The 17,324-nt window shown below is 40.7% G+C and overlaps 1 protein-coding gene across 1 annotated transcript in view; it reads left to right on the forward strand.

Moving 5' to 3' along the window:
• Positions 1 to 17,324, forward strand: part of TGM2 (transglutaminase 2) — a 73,032-nt gene that overhangs the window by 4,443 nt on the left and 51,265 nt on the right. Inside the window, exons 2-7 of the mRNA XM_069752275.1 lie at positions 6,288 to 6,467; positions 8,187 to 8,429; positions 9,757 to 9,875; positions 16,255 to 16,383; positions 16,824 to 17,001; positions 17,073 to 17,208. Coding sequence (XP_069608376.1) covers positions 6,288 to 6,467; positions 8,187 to 8,429; positions 9,757 to 9,875; positions 16,255 to 16,383; positions 16,824 to 17,001; positions 17,073 to 17,208 — 985 coding nt within the window. The remainder of the gene's footprint in view (positions 1 to 6,287; positions 6,468 to 8,186; positions 8,430 to 9,756; positions 9,876 to 16,254; positions 16,384 to 16,823; positions 17,002 to 17,072; positions 17,209 to 17,324) is intronic.

The following is a 17,324-nucleotide window of genomic DNA, read 5'->3' on the forward strand; positions in this document are numbered from 1 at the left end:
TGCCGTCACACTATCAGTATTTGGTCAGTATTTTACATCAGTATTTGTAAGCCAAAACCAGGAGTGGAACAATTAGAGGAAAAGTATAATAGAAACATATGCACCACTTCTGCATTTATCACCCACTCCTGGTTTTGGCTTACAAATACTGATGCAAACTACTGACCAAATACTGAGCGTGTGACGGCAGCCTATAACAGATGAAGTCTGAGGCTGGTAAGCATCAGACAAAGTGCAGGGAACTTACATGAGTGGCACAACTTTGGCACTGTAATGAAAAGAAAAACTCTGGAGTGGTGCTTTAACCATTTTACAGCTTCATTTATATTTATATATATCTTTTCTGTAAAGCTATGTATTTTGCAGTGCTCCATAAAACCTAGCATGATTTTATGATTCTGCATGACCTTTGTGTGCTGTTTTTTTTTATACTGCCAGCAAGATGTATATAGCTTTATTAGCTTTTCTATATAACAATGTCAGATCTGGGGAATGCAGCTACAGAATTGCCAATGGGAAAAGAACACATGAGCATAAAAGCTTCTTTGATGTTCCCTTTAAAATAAATATGAGAAACTCCTTGCATTAAAATTCCTTTCAGCAAACACCATAACAACAGTGGCACTAGTGGAAAACCTCTCAACCATCTCAACACCACAGAAGAATGTGATACAAGATAGGACCCAGTCCAAAGAGATAACAGATGGTATAGCGCTATGCCAAGGAGGCCGGATCTGCAAGCCTGGGTTTAGTTATGGTTTACAAATCACAAAGTGATGATTGTGGGGAGAACTATGACCATTGCAATTCTTATTATAGCTTGTTTCGGGTGGCACCCTATAGAAGGACTATAACTATGTGGATGGAAGCCAACATTAGAGCACATGCATGCGTAGAATACTATACCACACTGACCTTCATTTGAAAGGATAGTTCTTATGCCTTTTTTCATCGTCCCTATCTGCTCCTTGCTGTCTTTTTCCCTTTAGGATATATGCATTAATATAATGAGATTACTTTTTTCTAATGTGTGATTGAAAAATGGTTGAAGAATAAGCCTCAAAAGTGTTGAGCAAGGAACGCATTAATAGTGAAGTGTGCCTCTCGAGGCTCTGGGACTTTGAAGCTTTTGTCACAAGTGCATCCGCGAGTCTAAAGATTCTTTCCCTCCATGTGCAACTGACCAGCCTCGTATCCAACATCAGTTTTTCGTCAGTCTAGAAATCCATATATGAAAACCTTGAACCTTGCAGTATCGATGACAGAAACCTCTTAAGTGGCAGTGAGGCAGAGACAAGTCATGAGTTGCTCAGTGACCAATCCTTTTAAAAACCGAAAACATGTCCTACAACCACCATGTATTGTTGGCAGATGTATTACTAGTCGTGCATGGGCATTACGATTTGTAGTAGCATGTTTAACAGATTTTTGTGCTTGTTCTACTGTTTTGGAAAATGTTAATATATTATAGCTGTGTTATATTCATCTTTTACTTTTTGTTTGGCCTTCCCAAGCTGAATTCACATTCAATTAAAACAAATGATATGGAAACACAAATTTGTGTAAGGACCAAAGACCCACGTGTCTTGAGGGTAGCCGCGTGATGCCTCAAATTTCCCTGTGTATTACTTATCTGTCAACTCAAAAGGGCTGTCATTGACAATCTTGGCACTAGCCACTCCTCTTAGTAGGTCCCAAGGGCACTCTGGTTTTCATCCTTTCACCCATATAACGTGATTTTTGCCTTTACTGAAGAAGCCCTAGGTTGGTGCTATGGATTAGGTTCTGGCTGTTGAAACTTGTTAAATAAGTAAAAGATTTTCCAAGCTAAGTCAGATTCAGAGAGATGGAGACAAACTCAAGTGTCAAAAGCTTATTTTGATAATTAGCTAGGCTCAAGTCTAGAAGTTTAGACTGAGACGTTGGACAAGAAGAGTAAACCTACAGTCTAAGAATCAAATCTAGAAGGTTATCCAATGGCTAAATAGTACATCAGTGCATAGCTGTATACAATATAATGACTATGCTAGGTAAATGTGAAAATTTAAATAACTCACAATGTTGCTCTATTGGCTACTCAACCTGCCCTGTTATTGGTCCACTGGCTAACCCTAAAGACTTTAATATTCATGACACCCAGAGCACTTCATAGACCCCCCCCTCCAATGGATTCACAAGTAGAATATGCTGGGCGACAGAGCCCTGCCTGGCACTGATGACACCGCCTCGCATGTCAGCACCACCTATGGAAACGAAGTAGTGACTAATGACAGTGGACATGGCATGTGGTATGTTGTCACGCACTGCACAAGGTCATTCCTCTTTGCCTATTCCATCATTTCTTCATAGTTTACTTAGTGAGGCCATACATTGCAGTGGCCTGTGTTTGATTAACTAGACTGGATGTTTGTCTGAGTGATAAATGTTGCAATGACTCTTAATTCCAATGAGCAAACATTTCATGAGTACAAATGTTTACACTGTGCAAAGTCTCTCTAGAAAAGCACCACTCAGTCCCTGAATTATTCGCGGTGACTGGGGCAGTATGGAGGAACAAAAGATAATTTATGACATAGATCAAATATAAATAATAAAACTGGTCACAATATAAAAAAAACCCTATCTTTTTTATGTAAAACGTAAAGTAAATGTAAAGCTGCCCATATGCACAAAATATGTCAGTCTACAGCACTTCACTGAGATTCCACACATCGGCTGAATGGGCATGTTTTTCCGATACGGAAGGCAAAATAACACCATGCCGGACTACAATCTCAGTAGAGGATGAATATCGAAGTCCAAAATCGGCTGTCAGGTGACCTCCATATTATTGAATATATCCAATAGCTGTAATCCACTATCCCTAGATCAAAGAACAGAGATAAGGTGCTCTTGCTTAACCCCTGCTGAACACTGTTCTCAGAGTCAGTGGAGGTCCCAGCAGTCAGAACCCCAACAATCAGGATAGGTGATAACCCTTAACGTCCTTGATCGATTTCTTAGTTCTAGTTGCTTAATCTGTTTCTCTGACAACTGCTAATAGCATTACAGCCTCCACAGTGGTTGTCATTCAGTTTTTATAGTTCATGAATGACAAATATCAATGTATGATTACACAGACTTGTCAGAAAGGAATGTAAGAGCTCTGTGACAAATTCTATGGGAGCTGAAATGGAAATTGTATGGGTTGTCCATTAGAAGATGCAGTTTAGCTTCTGGATCACACGTCTAATATCTGGACTAGCAGCCAGCAAAGTCGGATACATTCTGGAACTGATGGAACAGATTCCAAATTGTGACAATGTATCGACGATAAATAATGACAATACCAGAAATAGCTCAGATACCTGAATGCTGGTAAATCTCCTGTCCCTGTGACTAAGCTTTTGTGATGTCTGAATTAGCAGAACATTCAAATAATAGACATAGTTACATCCAAATTACCAGTAAATTCACATAATTATCCTAAGTGCTGCAGCTGCGCCGTACGATTTAAACTGGAACACTGTGTGCTGTGAATTCAGAGACTGTGACTATAAAGCCAAAGTTTGACTGCAGGATTTCTATGCTAATGCTGTACAGCAGCATGGAGGGGTAACAGGAGCCTCCAGGCCCCCACCTGTCATTCATAATACTGGTGGCATCATATCTGGCAGACAAGGCTTGGGGTCCTTTCAGGGACCAGATGCAACTGCTTACTCTGCACCCCCTAAAGCTAGGTATCGTAATGTTTGGAGGCATTGTGACTTGGTGCAGTGTTCAGACCATGTCTGTACAGTTCTAGCTCTGATCCTCCTGCTGAGGGATGACATATTGGAAAACTATTTTACCGTAACACTAACTAATCCCAAACTCTGTGTCCAAGTCTGTATGGAATATGGGTGTGTATGGCAGTGGAAGTGAGCTTGGAACCGCTGCCGCAGCAGCAAAAGCTGTCTCCTCTCCTCTCACACACCATCTGTATTCAAAGAGGTCCATTAACCTGGATTATAGTTTTCGAAGGGGGTAATAAACTTGGCATCGATTGCTTCAAACCTTCAAGAGATTATTCAGAAGTGTCTGCTCGTAGAACTGGCAGCATATAGAAATGTGCTTAGTAATCTGTTGTTCCTGGACAGACTCTAGAAAACACTAACCCAGTGGGTATTATTGGCGCGTTTCTTCGCCTTTCCCCACCTTCATGTAATGTGCCAGGGCGTAAGAGATGAGTACCTCGCCGTCTGCTACCGCCCCGTGTCACATTATACTTGCTCCCACCAAAATACTGATGTTCTGGTTAAATGGTCCATCCTTCATGACCTATTCTGTACTTCATAGGCAAAAGGATGCAGACTCCTCTGTCTACTACTGGGTTCAAGTGTATCAGCCTCACCCAGTGCAAACAGGTACATAAAATTTCACTCACAGCCATGCAGATTCAGTGACTTTAAATGATGTACTTCCATAATATGTTCCAATTAGAAATGTAGTATAGTTTTTCTGATTCGCTACGTCTCTTTCCTCATGTGCAGGCATTGCAGGACCTTAGGTATCCATACTTACAACCACTCACATAATGAAAGTTAGCTAGTTGCCTGCACATGAGGAAAGAGACCAAGCGAATGAGAAAAACTACACTACATTTCTAATTGGTGGTATTTCCTAAGATTATTAGTATTACACCTACTACATATTGGGATAGGATCTTGGTGATGGGAATACCCCTTTAATATAGCGTGCAACCACAAGCTTCGTTTTGCTTCTCTTCGTCATTGGTTGTACATTATTGGGCAGATCTGGGGCAGTGTTGACTTGGCATGAATATGACTGAGATCCAACTGGATGTAGTGTATATGGACTTTTCAAAAGCTTTTGATACGGTGCCACACAAAAGGTTGATACATAAAATGAGAATAATGGGGATAGGGGAAAATATGTGCAAGTGGGTTGAGAGCTGGCTCAGGGATAGGAAACAAAGGGTGGTTATTAATGAAGCACACTCGGACTGGTTAGCGGTTAGCAGTGGGGTACCACAGGGGTCAGTATTGGGCCCTCTTCTTTTTAACATATTTATTAATGACCTTGTAGGGGGCATTCAGAGTAGAATTTCAATATTTGCAGATGACACTAAACTCTGCAGGGTAATCAATACAGAGGAGGACAATTTTATATTACAGGATGATTTATGTAAACTAGAAGCTTGGGCTGATAAATGGCAAATGAGCTTTAATGGGGATAAATGTAAGGTCATGCACTTGGGTAGAAGAAATAAGATGTATAATTATGTGCTTAATTCTAAAACTCTGGGCAAAACCGTCAATGAAAAAGACCTGGGTGTATGGGTGGATGACAAACTCATATTCAGTGGCCAGTGTCAGACAGCTGCTACAAAGGCAAATAAAATAATGGGATGCATTAAAAGAGGCATAGATGCTCATGAGGAGAATATAATTTTACCTCTATACAAGTCACTAGTTCAACCACACTTAGAATACTGTGCACAGTTCTGGTCTCCGGTGTATAAGAAAGACATAGCTGAACTAGAGCGGGTGCAGAGAAGAGCGACCAAGGTTATTAGAGGACTGGGGGGTCTGCAATACCAAGATAGGTTATTACACTTGGGGCTATTTAGTTTGGAAAAACGAAGACTAAGGGGTGATCTTATGTTAATGTATAAATATATGAGGGGACAGTACAAAGACCTTTCTGATGATCTTTTTAATCATAGACCTGAAACCGGGACAAGGGGGCATCCTCTGCGTTTGGAGGAAAAAAGGTTTAAGCATAATAACAGACGCGGATTCTTTACTGTAAGAGCAGTGAGACTATAGAACTCTCTGCCGTATGATGTTGTAATGAGTGATTCATTACTTAAATTTAAGAGGGGACTGAATACCTTTCTGGAAAAGTATAATGTTACAGGGTATATACACTAGATTCCTTGATAGGGCGTTGATCCAGGGAACTAGTCTGATTGCTGTATGTGGAGTCGGGAAGGAATTTTTTTCCCCAATGTGGAGCTTACTCTTGCACATGAGTTTTTTTTGCCTTCCTCTGGATCAACATGTTAGGGCATGTTAGGTTAAGCTATGAGTTGAACTAGATGGACTTATAGTCTTCCTTCAACCTTAATAACTATGTAACTATGTAACTGGTGTTTCCATGTCCTTAACATGATTATATGGGTTTCTCCAAATACTGAAAATTCACTCTAAAATTTAGATAGTGAAATTAGCCCCATTGGCGACGTAAGCTGGTGTCCCTTCTCAGCTTTATGTAATGGTTTAACATGTTCTGTTCTCTTGCAGCTCTGATACTGGAGAACTGTGACTTTGACTGCAGCACCAATAACCGGGACCATCACACCGCAGATGCTGGATGTACGAAACTGATTGTTCGGAGAGGTCAGGCTTTTGAAATCAAGCTGCAGTTTTCTCCAAGGGGTTATGAAGAAGGAGTGGATCAGTTGTCTCTTATTGCTCAAACAGGTAGCTGCGGACCCATCATAGATACTTTGCTACTAATAACTCGACTCTCTCCATGACAAGTCAGGTGGTGAATTATCTGACATTTGTAGCCTTCTATTATTTGTTGGTGACAGGGAACATCACTATCTCTATTTTGGTGATTGCATGGAGAGGTTTGTTACTAGGGAACCTGAATTCCTGGTTGCTTTATGCAGCTGTTTCTGCCCACTTCTTTGCCATCTGCCGTAACCTTGCTGGAATTAATTAAATGCATTTTATCACACATTAACACTTTCAGTTCTGATGTTACCTGGATATGAAGACGTAGCACACAGCTAGGCTGAGAAAGTAGGGCATTTACTATTGCAGAGAATTTCTGCCACATTTTGGTGGAATTCGAGTCATTTGGGACTTGCCCATTATGGCTCCTGACTGTTTTAGCTGATGTATCTGTGCACATATGTCTTAATGAATGTGTGCATAAGACTAGGAAAGGGCGGTTTATGACCTTGTTGTTTCCATTGCATAGTTCTGTTCCCAGTGCCTTCATACAATGTCAGGAAATAGAAAAAGACGCATTGTGCTGTCCTCTGAGTCAGAGGCAGGAGTAGAAGACTCCAGCTTTCTCCATAACCTCAGTTTCCTTTCTGCCATCCATCGTTAGACGACAGACGTCCATCAGACTGTGCATTGTTTATTGGCAGGGAAGCCTCGGGGCGTGTATTCTCCTGCCTTCCTATATTACCCGAGTCCTACTGTTCCAAGAGGCAATCATAGATAACGTCATTGCTATGTATGTAGTCCACAAATACATCTGACCACATCTGTAAAAGTTGAAACCTCCTTAACGTTTTTTTCTTTCTGCAAGAAAAACGCAGGCAGATATTACCTTGTTGTTATTATATTTAATGTGTTTTTTTTAGTGCCAAGTCATTTTGATCTCAATAGTAAAAACACTGACCAAATTGACGTGCTGCGGTTGTTAAAACCCTACCAGAGGTCAAGAACACTAGAACAAAAAAATGTCTGCGTGAATGAGATTTTAGAAATGTCATTCAATTTGCTGTTACTGAAAAACAGCTTTTATTCCAAGGAAAAAAAAAGTACTGGAAAAAAGTCAAACACTACATGTGAACAAGCCCTAAGAGGTGACAGTCACTCTGAAATACTGTATGTGAGAACTGCAGGTCAGATCTTTTACCCTTTCCCGGGGCCTGCTCTACATTAGACTCTGTTCACACAGGGGTAAGCGCTTTTCTACTAGGTTTCTATTGATTTTTCATAGTCAGAAAAGAATGACCAAACAATGAATAGGTACTAAAGAAGCAGATTAAAAAAAAAACGGAAAGATAAGATAGATATACCTACTACTACTAGAGTTCATTAATTCTGTGTAAATTGCATATTAAAAATCAGACAATCTCCCTGGGTCCTACAGCTAATATAACTAGACTTAAAAGGATTGTCCTGCAAAGTAAAACAATAAATAAAATAAAATGATGTTTTTTAACGCTGATTAACTTGTTATTGTTAAAAGAACTCCGTTACTCAGATTTACTTGCACCAGCTCTCTGCTGCTCCTAGTCTTTGTTGATGGGCTATAGCGATGACATCACTGCTACAAAGCCCATGATCTCTGCAGCCAATCACTAACCCGAGGAGTAATGCCGATGTAGTTGGCACAAGAACATTGAGCCTAGTGATTGACATTGAAATTAACACCTTTTTGTCCCTTCTTAGGTCCTTGTCCCTCTGAAGACTTTGGCACCGAAGCTCACTTTAAAGTGACAGATGCCTTGCAGGAAGGCGAATGGAGCTCCACAATAAGCAGTGTTGATGGTGAAAACCTTGTTCTGTCTGTTATCTCTCCTCCTGATTCCCGGATTGGAAAGTATGCCCTCTCCCTGGAGACTTCCACTGGAATTGAGGAGAACAGTTGCAACCTTGGGGAATTCTATCTCCTTTTTAACCCTTGGTGCCCAGGTATGTGAATGAGAATATTGCTCATAAATCATTCCATAATTATTACACAAAACATGCACTTTGGGAACCACAGGCTTACAATGTGCCGGTACTGTATGCTGGAACATTAGAGCCGGGATAACGTGTAAGCTGGTAGCACCTAAGTCATAGGCACAGTTATTGCACCATCTTAAACTTTATCCCTGTCAAATGCTAGCCAGTGGCCAAAGCTGAAACCCTTCTTACAGCTTCTTATTCATTGCTTCTACATTGATTTTATGTTATTCCCACTGAGTATTCTGGAGTTTTTTTTCGTTGTTGGCAAATTTACCTTATGGATCCAGGAATATGGGCAATTTTATGTAGTCCTAATTTTTATGATCTTTACTAGGGGGTGTGGCTCACAGTGTAATAATACAAAGTGGTCAAAAGACACCCCCCAATTATTCTGTAAGCCACGCCCCCTTTGTAGAGATCATTAAAATTAGCACTAAACATGAAAGACAATGTCTCCAGAACTACAAGACGGATTTATTTAAAAAAAATATACAAGGGAGCGGCGGGAATAAAATAAAGGCAACGACTGACATCAGCACTAGAGTAACCTGAACAGATACAAGGAACCATTAGGCTTGGACAGCCATGGCTGTAGCTGAAAGTGTTAGACAAAGTCACTATGAGCCCCTTTTGTAAACCAAAGTCCATAGATATGAGCCCCTCTGGAACCAGCTCAGACACTTCTCTTTAAAAATAATAAGAACCTTTCTGCAGGTAATAGCCAGTAGTATTTTATTCCCAATGCTCCCCTAAGTATGGTGGTTATTGAGTTGTTTTTCATTTTATATCGGCCTTGTGGTTTTGGAGACACAGGCCTTTTTATTTGGTGCTTTTTTTTTTTTTTTTTTTTGGGCAAGGGGGTCTAGCTCACATGATTCTTTGGGGGGCATGTCTTTAGGCTGATTTGCATTATTACCGTGCAAGCCATGCCCCCTGGCAAAGACCATAATAATTAGCACAAAATGAAAAGGCTTTAAAAAAATGTAAAATGAATAGTAGCGAACACTAACTGAGAATGGAATATCTTTGCCCCTTTCGGCATGTTTTTAAACCATATCAGCAGAGCTGGCTCGTAAAATAATCCAACAAGCCCTAACAAAGAAGGAAATGTTAGATGTGTCCTTCACAGCGTGTTAGCTGAGCATATTGGCACAGACATTAGGATTGGGTGTTGTCTAGGGTCCACACATCTACTACTTTGAGTATCTTAATCCTGGTATTGTAATTAATCCCTGACTAATGTCTAAGTGCATAAACCTCCATTAAGTGTGTAACTGTCTCCTATTCTCAGAGGATTCTGTGTACATGGAGAATGAGGAGGAGCGGAAAGAATACGTTGTAACACAGTACGGGATCATCTTCCAGGGCAACAAAGACTTGATCACAACTGTTCCTTGGAACTTTGGACAGGTGCATTTTTTCTTTATTACCTTATTTTATGTCCACTTTCACGACCATTTGTATTCTGATGTCCAAATGGAGTTTTTTTTTTTTTTTTTTTTAAATTAGGACCAAAATGTTGTGTCTACAGCTCCTATGCAGATATGTTTCGTTCTCATTAGCTTTCAAACAAGCTCTGTCTAGTCCGATGCTACAGACAAACATGCTTCCATTCACCTCTTACTTTTTCCCTACCTACGTTAGTAACAGGTAAGGGACAGATGGAAGGGAGTATGCCTAGATCAGCTTTGTATGCAATCGGTAACCATAGAGACACAGATTTAGATTGAAGCTACAGATACAATTATTTTTTTTATTACGACTCGTCATCACAATGCTGCTTAATAATTTTCCATTATAGATTAAACTTGAAACAATAAAATGGTGGAAGTATGGACACAAACTATTAAGTTATGACATCACATATCATGAATATGCCACCAAATTAGGTTAAACAACAGTGTTTGATTAGTTAGGAATCAGCATCTAGGACCCTTAGAAGTTAGTGGCTGCAGTACTAGCATGACAGTCCTTCAGATGACCCAGCCCTCCATTGCAAGTATAGTTCATCTGCATGTTTTGAATGGGATTCTGATGCAGCTTTCAAGTTCAAAGTGGTTCATGAAAAAGTCAAAGAAGTTGTCCGGAATTTTTTTTTTTTTACTATGGGCCTAAAAAGTTACAGGTGAGTGCTTAATACTGGCTGTTCTAAGCGGCGCCATTTCAGATCAGTCAGTAACTGTTAATGCTGGTGATTCAGCTGCTTCATGTCAACAGAGCACCTCTTCTTCCGTCTACTGTCAATGGGGTGTGACTTTATGCTGACTGACAGCCGCTTCCTGCAGTTAGGCAGTGGGGAACCGGCTGTCGGTCAGCATGACATCAGCCAACACGTTGAGTTAATGGTGCAGACCAAAAGATATCTCTGCTCTCTTGAAGTGATGTCAGCAGAAGCCGCTGAACCGGTGGCAGGAGCGGTCATGACGGCTCTGTGTCAGCAGGGAGAGGCAGGTAGGTAGCAACTGACTTCCTGTTAGTTCCTAAGCCCATAGTAAAAATCAAAGAATGCCCCAGATGTGCTCTGTAGTATGTACAATGTTGTTTTTTTTAATCTATGGTTCATTTTTTTCTATTGTGATGATGAAACCATCATCTCTGGTTAAAGGGAACCTGTCACCTCATTCACTACGCTCAAACTGCACCATGACCCAGAGCATGGCTGCACGATTGCAGCTAGGTATGTTTTTCATAGATGCTTCGCCCTTGGACCGTTGGACTAGTCTGGGGTCACTTTCCCATACTGAGAAACCAGTCAGGATCTTCTGGCTATATTTTCTCTAAAATGCTGGAGAATTTCAGAGGAGGATATATCGGGTTGCAATCGTGCAGCCAGGCTCTGATTCATGCTGCCCGCAGTTCGGGCAGCATAAAACAGATGACAGGTTCCCTTGAGAATATTCAAGGACGTGCTAAAGCAGATTTTTCCCTTGGTTTAAAAAAAAAAACCTTAAAGATTTCTCAAACTTTCTTTGACACCGAATGTCATTTGTCTTAGACAGAAATAAAGCAATAATAAGTTCCCAATGTCATCCAGGGTCTCATGATACAAGAGGCTCTGTTGTGCCCTTAATACATTGGCATCATGTCTTATCTTTGTGTAATATGAACGCTGCTGTGCAATGACACTAAGCAGACCGTGACGTGTGTATAAGCTGTGTGACTTATCACTAGGTCCTCTGCGGTACCCCCTCCCTAGACGTCTTATCTCCCCTACACATGCAGCCACTTTCCATGTCTGCCCTTCTTGGAGTACTCAGAGTTTTGTCAGGACACGTATCAAGTGGAAGTGCAGCACGAACACCGAATGTTGGTGTCTTGCCATGTTAAGACAAGACGTGTATTTTATGCCATAAAAGGTCTTGGACAAGCGGAGGAACCACATGGAGCTTATTCCTTCTGATAATATTTCCTCTACGAGATGAAGCTTGTATTTTAAGTTTGATGTAAAGATTAAGGGTATATGATGCAATTTTCTATATACACACTTATGTTTCTGGGCTCCGTTCACTCCAATCATTCAAAGCATAACATTTCTTCCAAAAACAAAGTATACAGTTTCCTGTTTACCGTCCAAGCTACAGATTGCTTGTAGCAAGTCTTATAAAGAAGGACATAGTTGTATCAATCTCACTTGTCAGAAGTGACTTGTACCAAGCTGTGTACACTGTGGCTACTTTCAGTGTTAAACTGGGTTGTATTAGATTAAAAACACATGGTTGATTTCTCCTAGAAATAGCGCCTCTTTTGTCACGAGGCTGATTATGATAATGCAGTTCAACTCTATTCAAGAAAAGCTGCAATGCCAAAAAAAGAGGGAACAAAAAAGTTTGCAAAGTGCTTAAAAGAACTCTTCTGTGATTATTGGTGTAAGATGTATTGGCACAAATATAGATTTACGTTTACAGACCTTGGCAAATCTTTTTTTCGTCTTTTCCAAAGTAAAGTCTGGATAGGAAATAAACTATTCAACCAATCGTCTACAACCCACAGACTGGTGCTGTATGGAAGATGTGTTTGCTTCCTAAGCAGAAATACCAGACATAGCCTACAGACAAGAGGACATGTTTTGTAACCTTATACGACCCCTTTTATCGTTAAGACTTACAGGAACACCCCCACCCCCTTTGTGGCGCTCATCAACAAATGAAAAAATGTACAGTATTAATGTTTTATTTAAAAAAAATAGTTTTTAATGAAGTAAAATATGAAAACTAATTTTAAAAGATTTGGTATTTCTTCTTTGAACCACTAGGGGTAGCAGCTGCTGAAATTTGCCATGAAAACCAAATGTACTGCTAGCTCATATTACGACTGCAGTAAATGTGGGCGGGATCTGCTCACGTGTGTGACGTCTCCCCTCCTCCCCTTCTGGGTGTTTTTGTAAAAAGATAAGAGAGGATGAAGTTTAGGATCACCGTGAAGAGTCATTTTGTTGGTGACTGCCAGTGATACTGACAAGTACAGTGTCACCGAGGATGGCTGGCAGCACCGATTCTGTTAACTGGTGCTGCTCGCTGTATCTTAATTTGGGGCTAGATACGTGCAGTGTATCACATGTGCTCTTAGATACGCTTAGAATAACACATGCTGAGATTAGATACAGGGCTAAGTGCATTATACTATATGGAGGCATATGGGGAGTGCATTATACTATATTGAGGCCTATAGGAAGTGCATTATACTGTATGGAGGGCTATGGGGAGTGCATTATACTATATGCAGTTTTATGGAGAGTGCCTCATTCTATATGGAGGCCTATGGGGAGTGCATTATACTGTGTGGTGGCCTATAGGGAGTGCATTATACTGGTCCCATATAGTACCCAACAACCAAAGGACAAAAATAGACCCTAAAAATTTACTTTTTTTTTATAAATTTTGAAAGGACACAACAACAACAAATCCCCACAAGAAATTAACGGCATCATTGTAAAAAACTATTTATCAATCTAAATAGTAGGTAGAAACTATGCCTATTGTTACTTGGCTTGATACCCTACTAACACAGACGACACCTCATCCTACAATAGTATTATATCTAAAAGTGTCTATTCTAGAGATTGGCGAACCCGAACAGTAAAATTCGGCGCCCGTACCGAACACCTACAGTTTGGGCGCGGAGAACGAACATGGACTTCACCAGTAAGTCTGTGTTACTGTTTGGGTTTGGCCCCCCGAATACTGGTGTTTGTCACGCTGTCATGAGTATGACTGTGCGGCAAACATTGCTTCTGATTGGTGGTAATCATTACTGCTGGTCAGAGAGCCGCAGTTCCCATGCTGTCAGATGACAGCGTGAACCCGCAGCTGTGATCAGAGATAAAAAGTTTATCTCCGGTTACTGGGGTCAGCTGATGGGACTACTCCTCCCATCAGCCGACATCTGCTGCTGCTAATAACAGCAAGAGCAGGACCAGCTGATGAAAGTATTTATCAGCCTGCGCCAGTGCTATAAATAAATAATTTTTAAAAAATGGTGTTGGTTCCCTTGTTTTTGGTAGCCAGCCAGGCAAAACTGACATCTGGGGGCTGCAACCCTCAGCTGTCAGCGCTAGTAAGGCTGGTTATCAAGAATAGAGGTGTCCACACACCATATTTTTTAATTATTTAAATATTTAAATAAATAATTGAAAAAAATCGGCCCACATTTTTGACAATCAGCCTTGCTAAAGCAGACAGCTGGGGGCTGGTATTCTCAGGCTGGTAAAGGGCCATGGATATTGCCCCTCAGCCTAAAAATAGCAGCTCGCAGCCGCCCAGAAAATTCATATCTATTAGATGCACCAATTCTGACTCTTTGCCTGGCTCTTCCCACTTGCCCTGTAGAGGTGGCAAGTGGGGTTCATATTTGTGGGGTTGATGTCACCTTTGTATTGTCAGGTGACATCTAGCCCACAGTTTAGTAATGAAGAGGCGTCCGTAAGACGCCTCTCCATTACTAATCCTATAGTTATATAGTAAATAAACACACAGCTAGAATAAAGTATTTTATTTGAAACAAAAACAAAAGTTTTCCTTTTTTTATTTAAAAATAACATTAACAGTTATACTCACCTAATGCCTTATACCACTGAATCCCTCGTCTCATGTAATGAAACAAAAATAAAAAAACAACAACATCCCTCACCTGTCCATTGTTCTGTCCCACACTGTAATCCATGTCTGGGGATTAATAGTTTTAAACCTTGAAAGGTGCCAAGATGCAATAGTCCAGGCTGAGAAACACTGGTGAATGAGCTTCTGCGAGCTCTCTTGCTGTTATTTGCGGCATCAGGCATAAGTTGATGAGAGCTACTAGTAGTCCCAGCAGCATGCGCTAGTGACCAGAGGTCAACTTTGTACCTCCGATAACAGCTGTGCGCTCATGCTGTCATTTCACAGTGTGGGAAATGCAGCTGTCTGACCAGTGTTAATGATTTTACCACCAATCAGAAGCAGTGTTTGCCGCGCTATCATGCACATGTTATTGTGGAAAACACTGGATGTTTTGGCCCGCGTCTGGGTTCGGGTACTGTTCTGAAACCACAACTTTGTTTAAACTGTTTGGCTGGACCCGAAGATCCAGGGGTCTGCCCATCTCTAGTCTATACTCCTATGTGCCAAAATAACCTAATAGTGTTAGTAAAGTGAATAAAGTGCCAAACAGTGCATATATAGACTTGGGTTTAAAATAAAAATATGTCAACCTTCAATGGACATGATGCATGAGAATATCATTGGTAGAGTATTGTATACCATAGGGAGGGGCAAAAAAAGCAGGGAATGGGGGGGTCTGAACTTACCCTAATATGCCCTGCTATCTTTCCTTGTCTTGCTGCAGAGGTTGGCACCCTAATGTTAGACCAGGGGTCCCCAACTCCAGGCCTCGAGGGCCGCCAACAGTGCAGGTTTTCAGGATTTCTTTAGTATTGCATCGGTGGTAATGTGATCATCTGCACAGGTGATGATTCCAACCCCTGTGCAATACTAAGGAAATCCTGAAAACCTGCACTGTTGGCGGCCCTCGAGGCCTGGAGTTGGGGACCACTGTGTTAGACGGTATGGCACCCCTGCTCTTCATCGGTAACCCTAAATACACTACAATTGGCCGTAGATCAAATTAGTGATGATCATAAAACTCACAAAAGCAAATGCACTATGTGCTTAAAGACAAAGTATATTACAAAAAATGACCAGATATTAGTATACAGGTTCCACAATCTGGACCGTATATATAATCAACACAATAGATTTAGACCTTGAACATCCTAATAGTCACGGGTTGACGTACACCCGGCTTCATAGACTCAGTGACACTACCGCAGTGAGCGGCTGTGCAGATTGCACGAGTGACAGTGACGCAGCTCGTGCAAATTATGTTATCACTCCCACAGGGACATGATAACAAGGAAAGAGGGCTGACTAATGCCCCATAGACTAATCAAAACCCTCATTAGCATAGGGAAAGTGAAGGTTCTAAATGCTTTTTTAAAGCATTTATTTCACTGAATTATGTTATACAGGGATGGTTAGGGAGGGAGTTTAGTCACACATAGCTGAATGCTGCTGGATTGGAAGGTACGGAGGGGGGGGGGGGGGGGACCTGACAGGGACAAGAGAAAAGAAAATAATTAACTGGATAGAAGGGGAAAATGAGGAATGAGCCATTGTATGTACACAGTTCTATATATTATGATGATTGCAATATATTAAGAGGAGAAACACTAAAAAACTTTGATGGGAGGAGTGCTTCTTTAAATCTTTGATAATGCCCACATTTTCTTAATTTGGTACTTTTTTGTTCCTATTAGTTTGAAGATGGTATACTGGAAGCTGCTCTTGAGGTTTTAGACAACAACCCAAAATTTATGAAAGATTCTACCACTGACTGTACCCAGCGGAATGACCCTGTGTATATTAGCCGTGTTATTAGTGCAATGGTGAGTTTATGAATTCTAGCAATTATGAAATTAGCATACATAGTTAAATAATTGAAAGAAATTAAAGCATCTGAAATTTGGATAGTCCTCAAAGAAAAGCCTGTGCCCGTTTCACTTGACACCTTTAACCTTCGTCCGGCTGACTAGGTACAATTGTAACTATTCCGTTTTAAAATTGCAATAACTTTTTTTCGAAGAGCCGTAGAGGGCTGAAATTTCGTGACATCTCTGCAGTTTTGGTCCAGAATATATTGGCCAAATATCACAGTGGAGGTATATGTGAAGGTACAATTGTACCTCTGCAGCCTGCTACCGTTGTAAAAGTATTTAGCCTGACGAAGGTTAACTGATTTTCAATGGGCTGTTCCTTTTACGGTAAAGGGCATTTTTTGACCTTCTCAGTATGTTGATACCTTTGAGATTTGCTTATATTCCTATAGGTGAATTGTAATGATGACAAAGGTATCCTATATGGGCGATGGGACAACTGCTATGGAGATGGCGTAAGTCCCATGTTCTGGATCGGCAGTGTGGACATCCTGCGACGTTGGAAAAAGTTTAGATGTCAGGCAGTGCGATATGGGCAGTGTTGGGTTTTTGCTGCAGTTGCTTGTTCAGGTGAGAAAAATGAGAATAAAAGAAGAGAGAAAAGTGGGAGTTAAGTTAAATTCATTTTTGTTGTATTTCAGTGCTAAGGTGTCTGGGTATCCCAGCTCGGGTTATCACCAACTACAATTCAGCACATGATACTAACACAAATTTGGTGATTGAACAGTACTTTGATGCTGAAATGAAGAAACAGAATAAGCTAAAAGATATGGTCTGGTAAGATGTTAAGTTGTCAAACAATATATGAAATTGCTTTAGAATAATTATCACAGCTACTGTACAGTATGTGGTTAAGATTACCATTATAACTGAACATGCCTAATATTTAAAGA

The sequence above is a fragment of the Ranitomeya imitator genome, chromosome 2 (genome assembly GCF_032444005.1).
Source record: "Ranitomeya imitator isolate aRanImi1 chromosome 2, aRanImi1.pri, whole genome shotgun sequence".
Taxonomy (NCBI): Eukaryota; Metazoa; Chordata; class Amphibia; order Anura; family Dendrobatidae; genus Ranitomeya; species Ranitomeya imitator.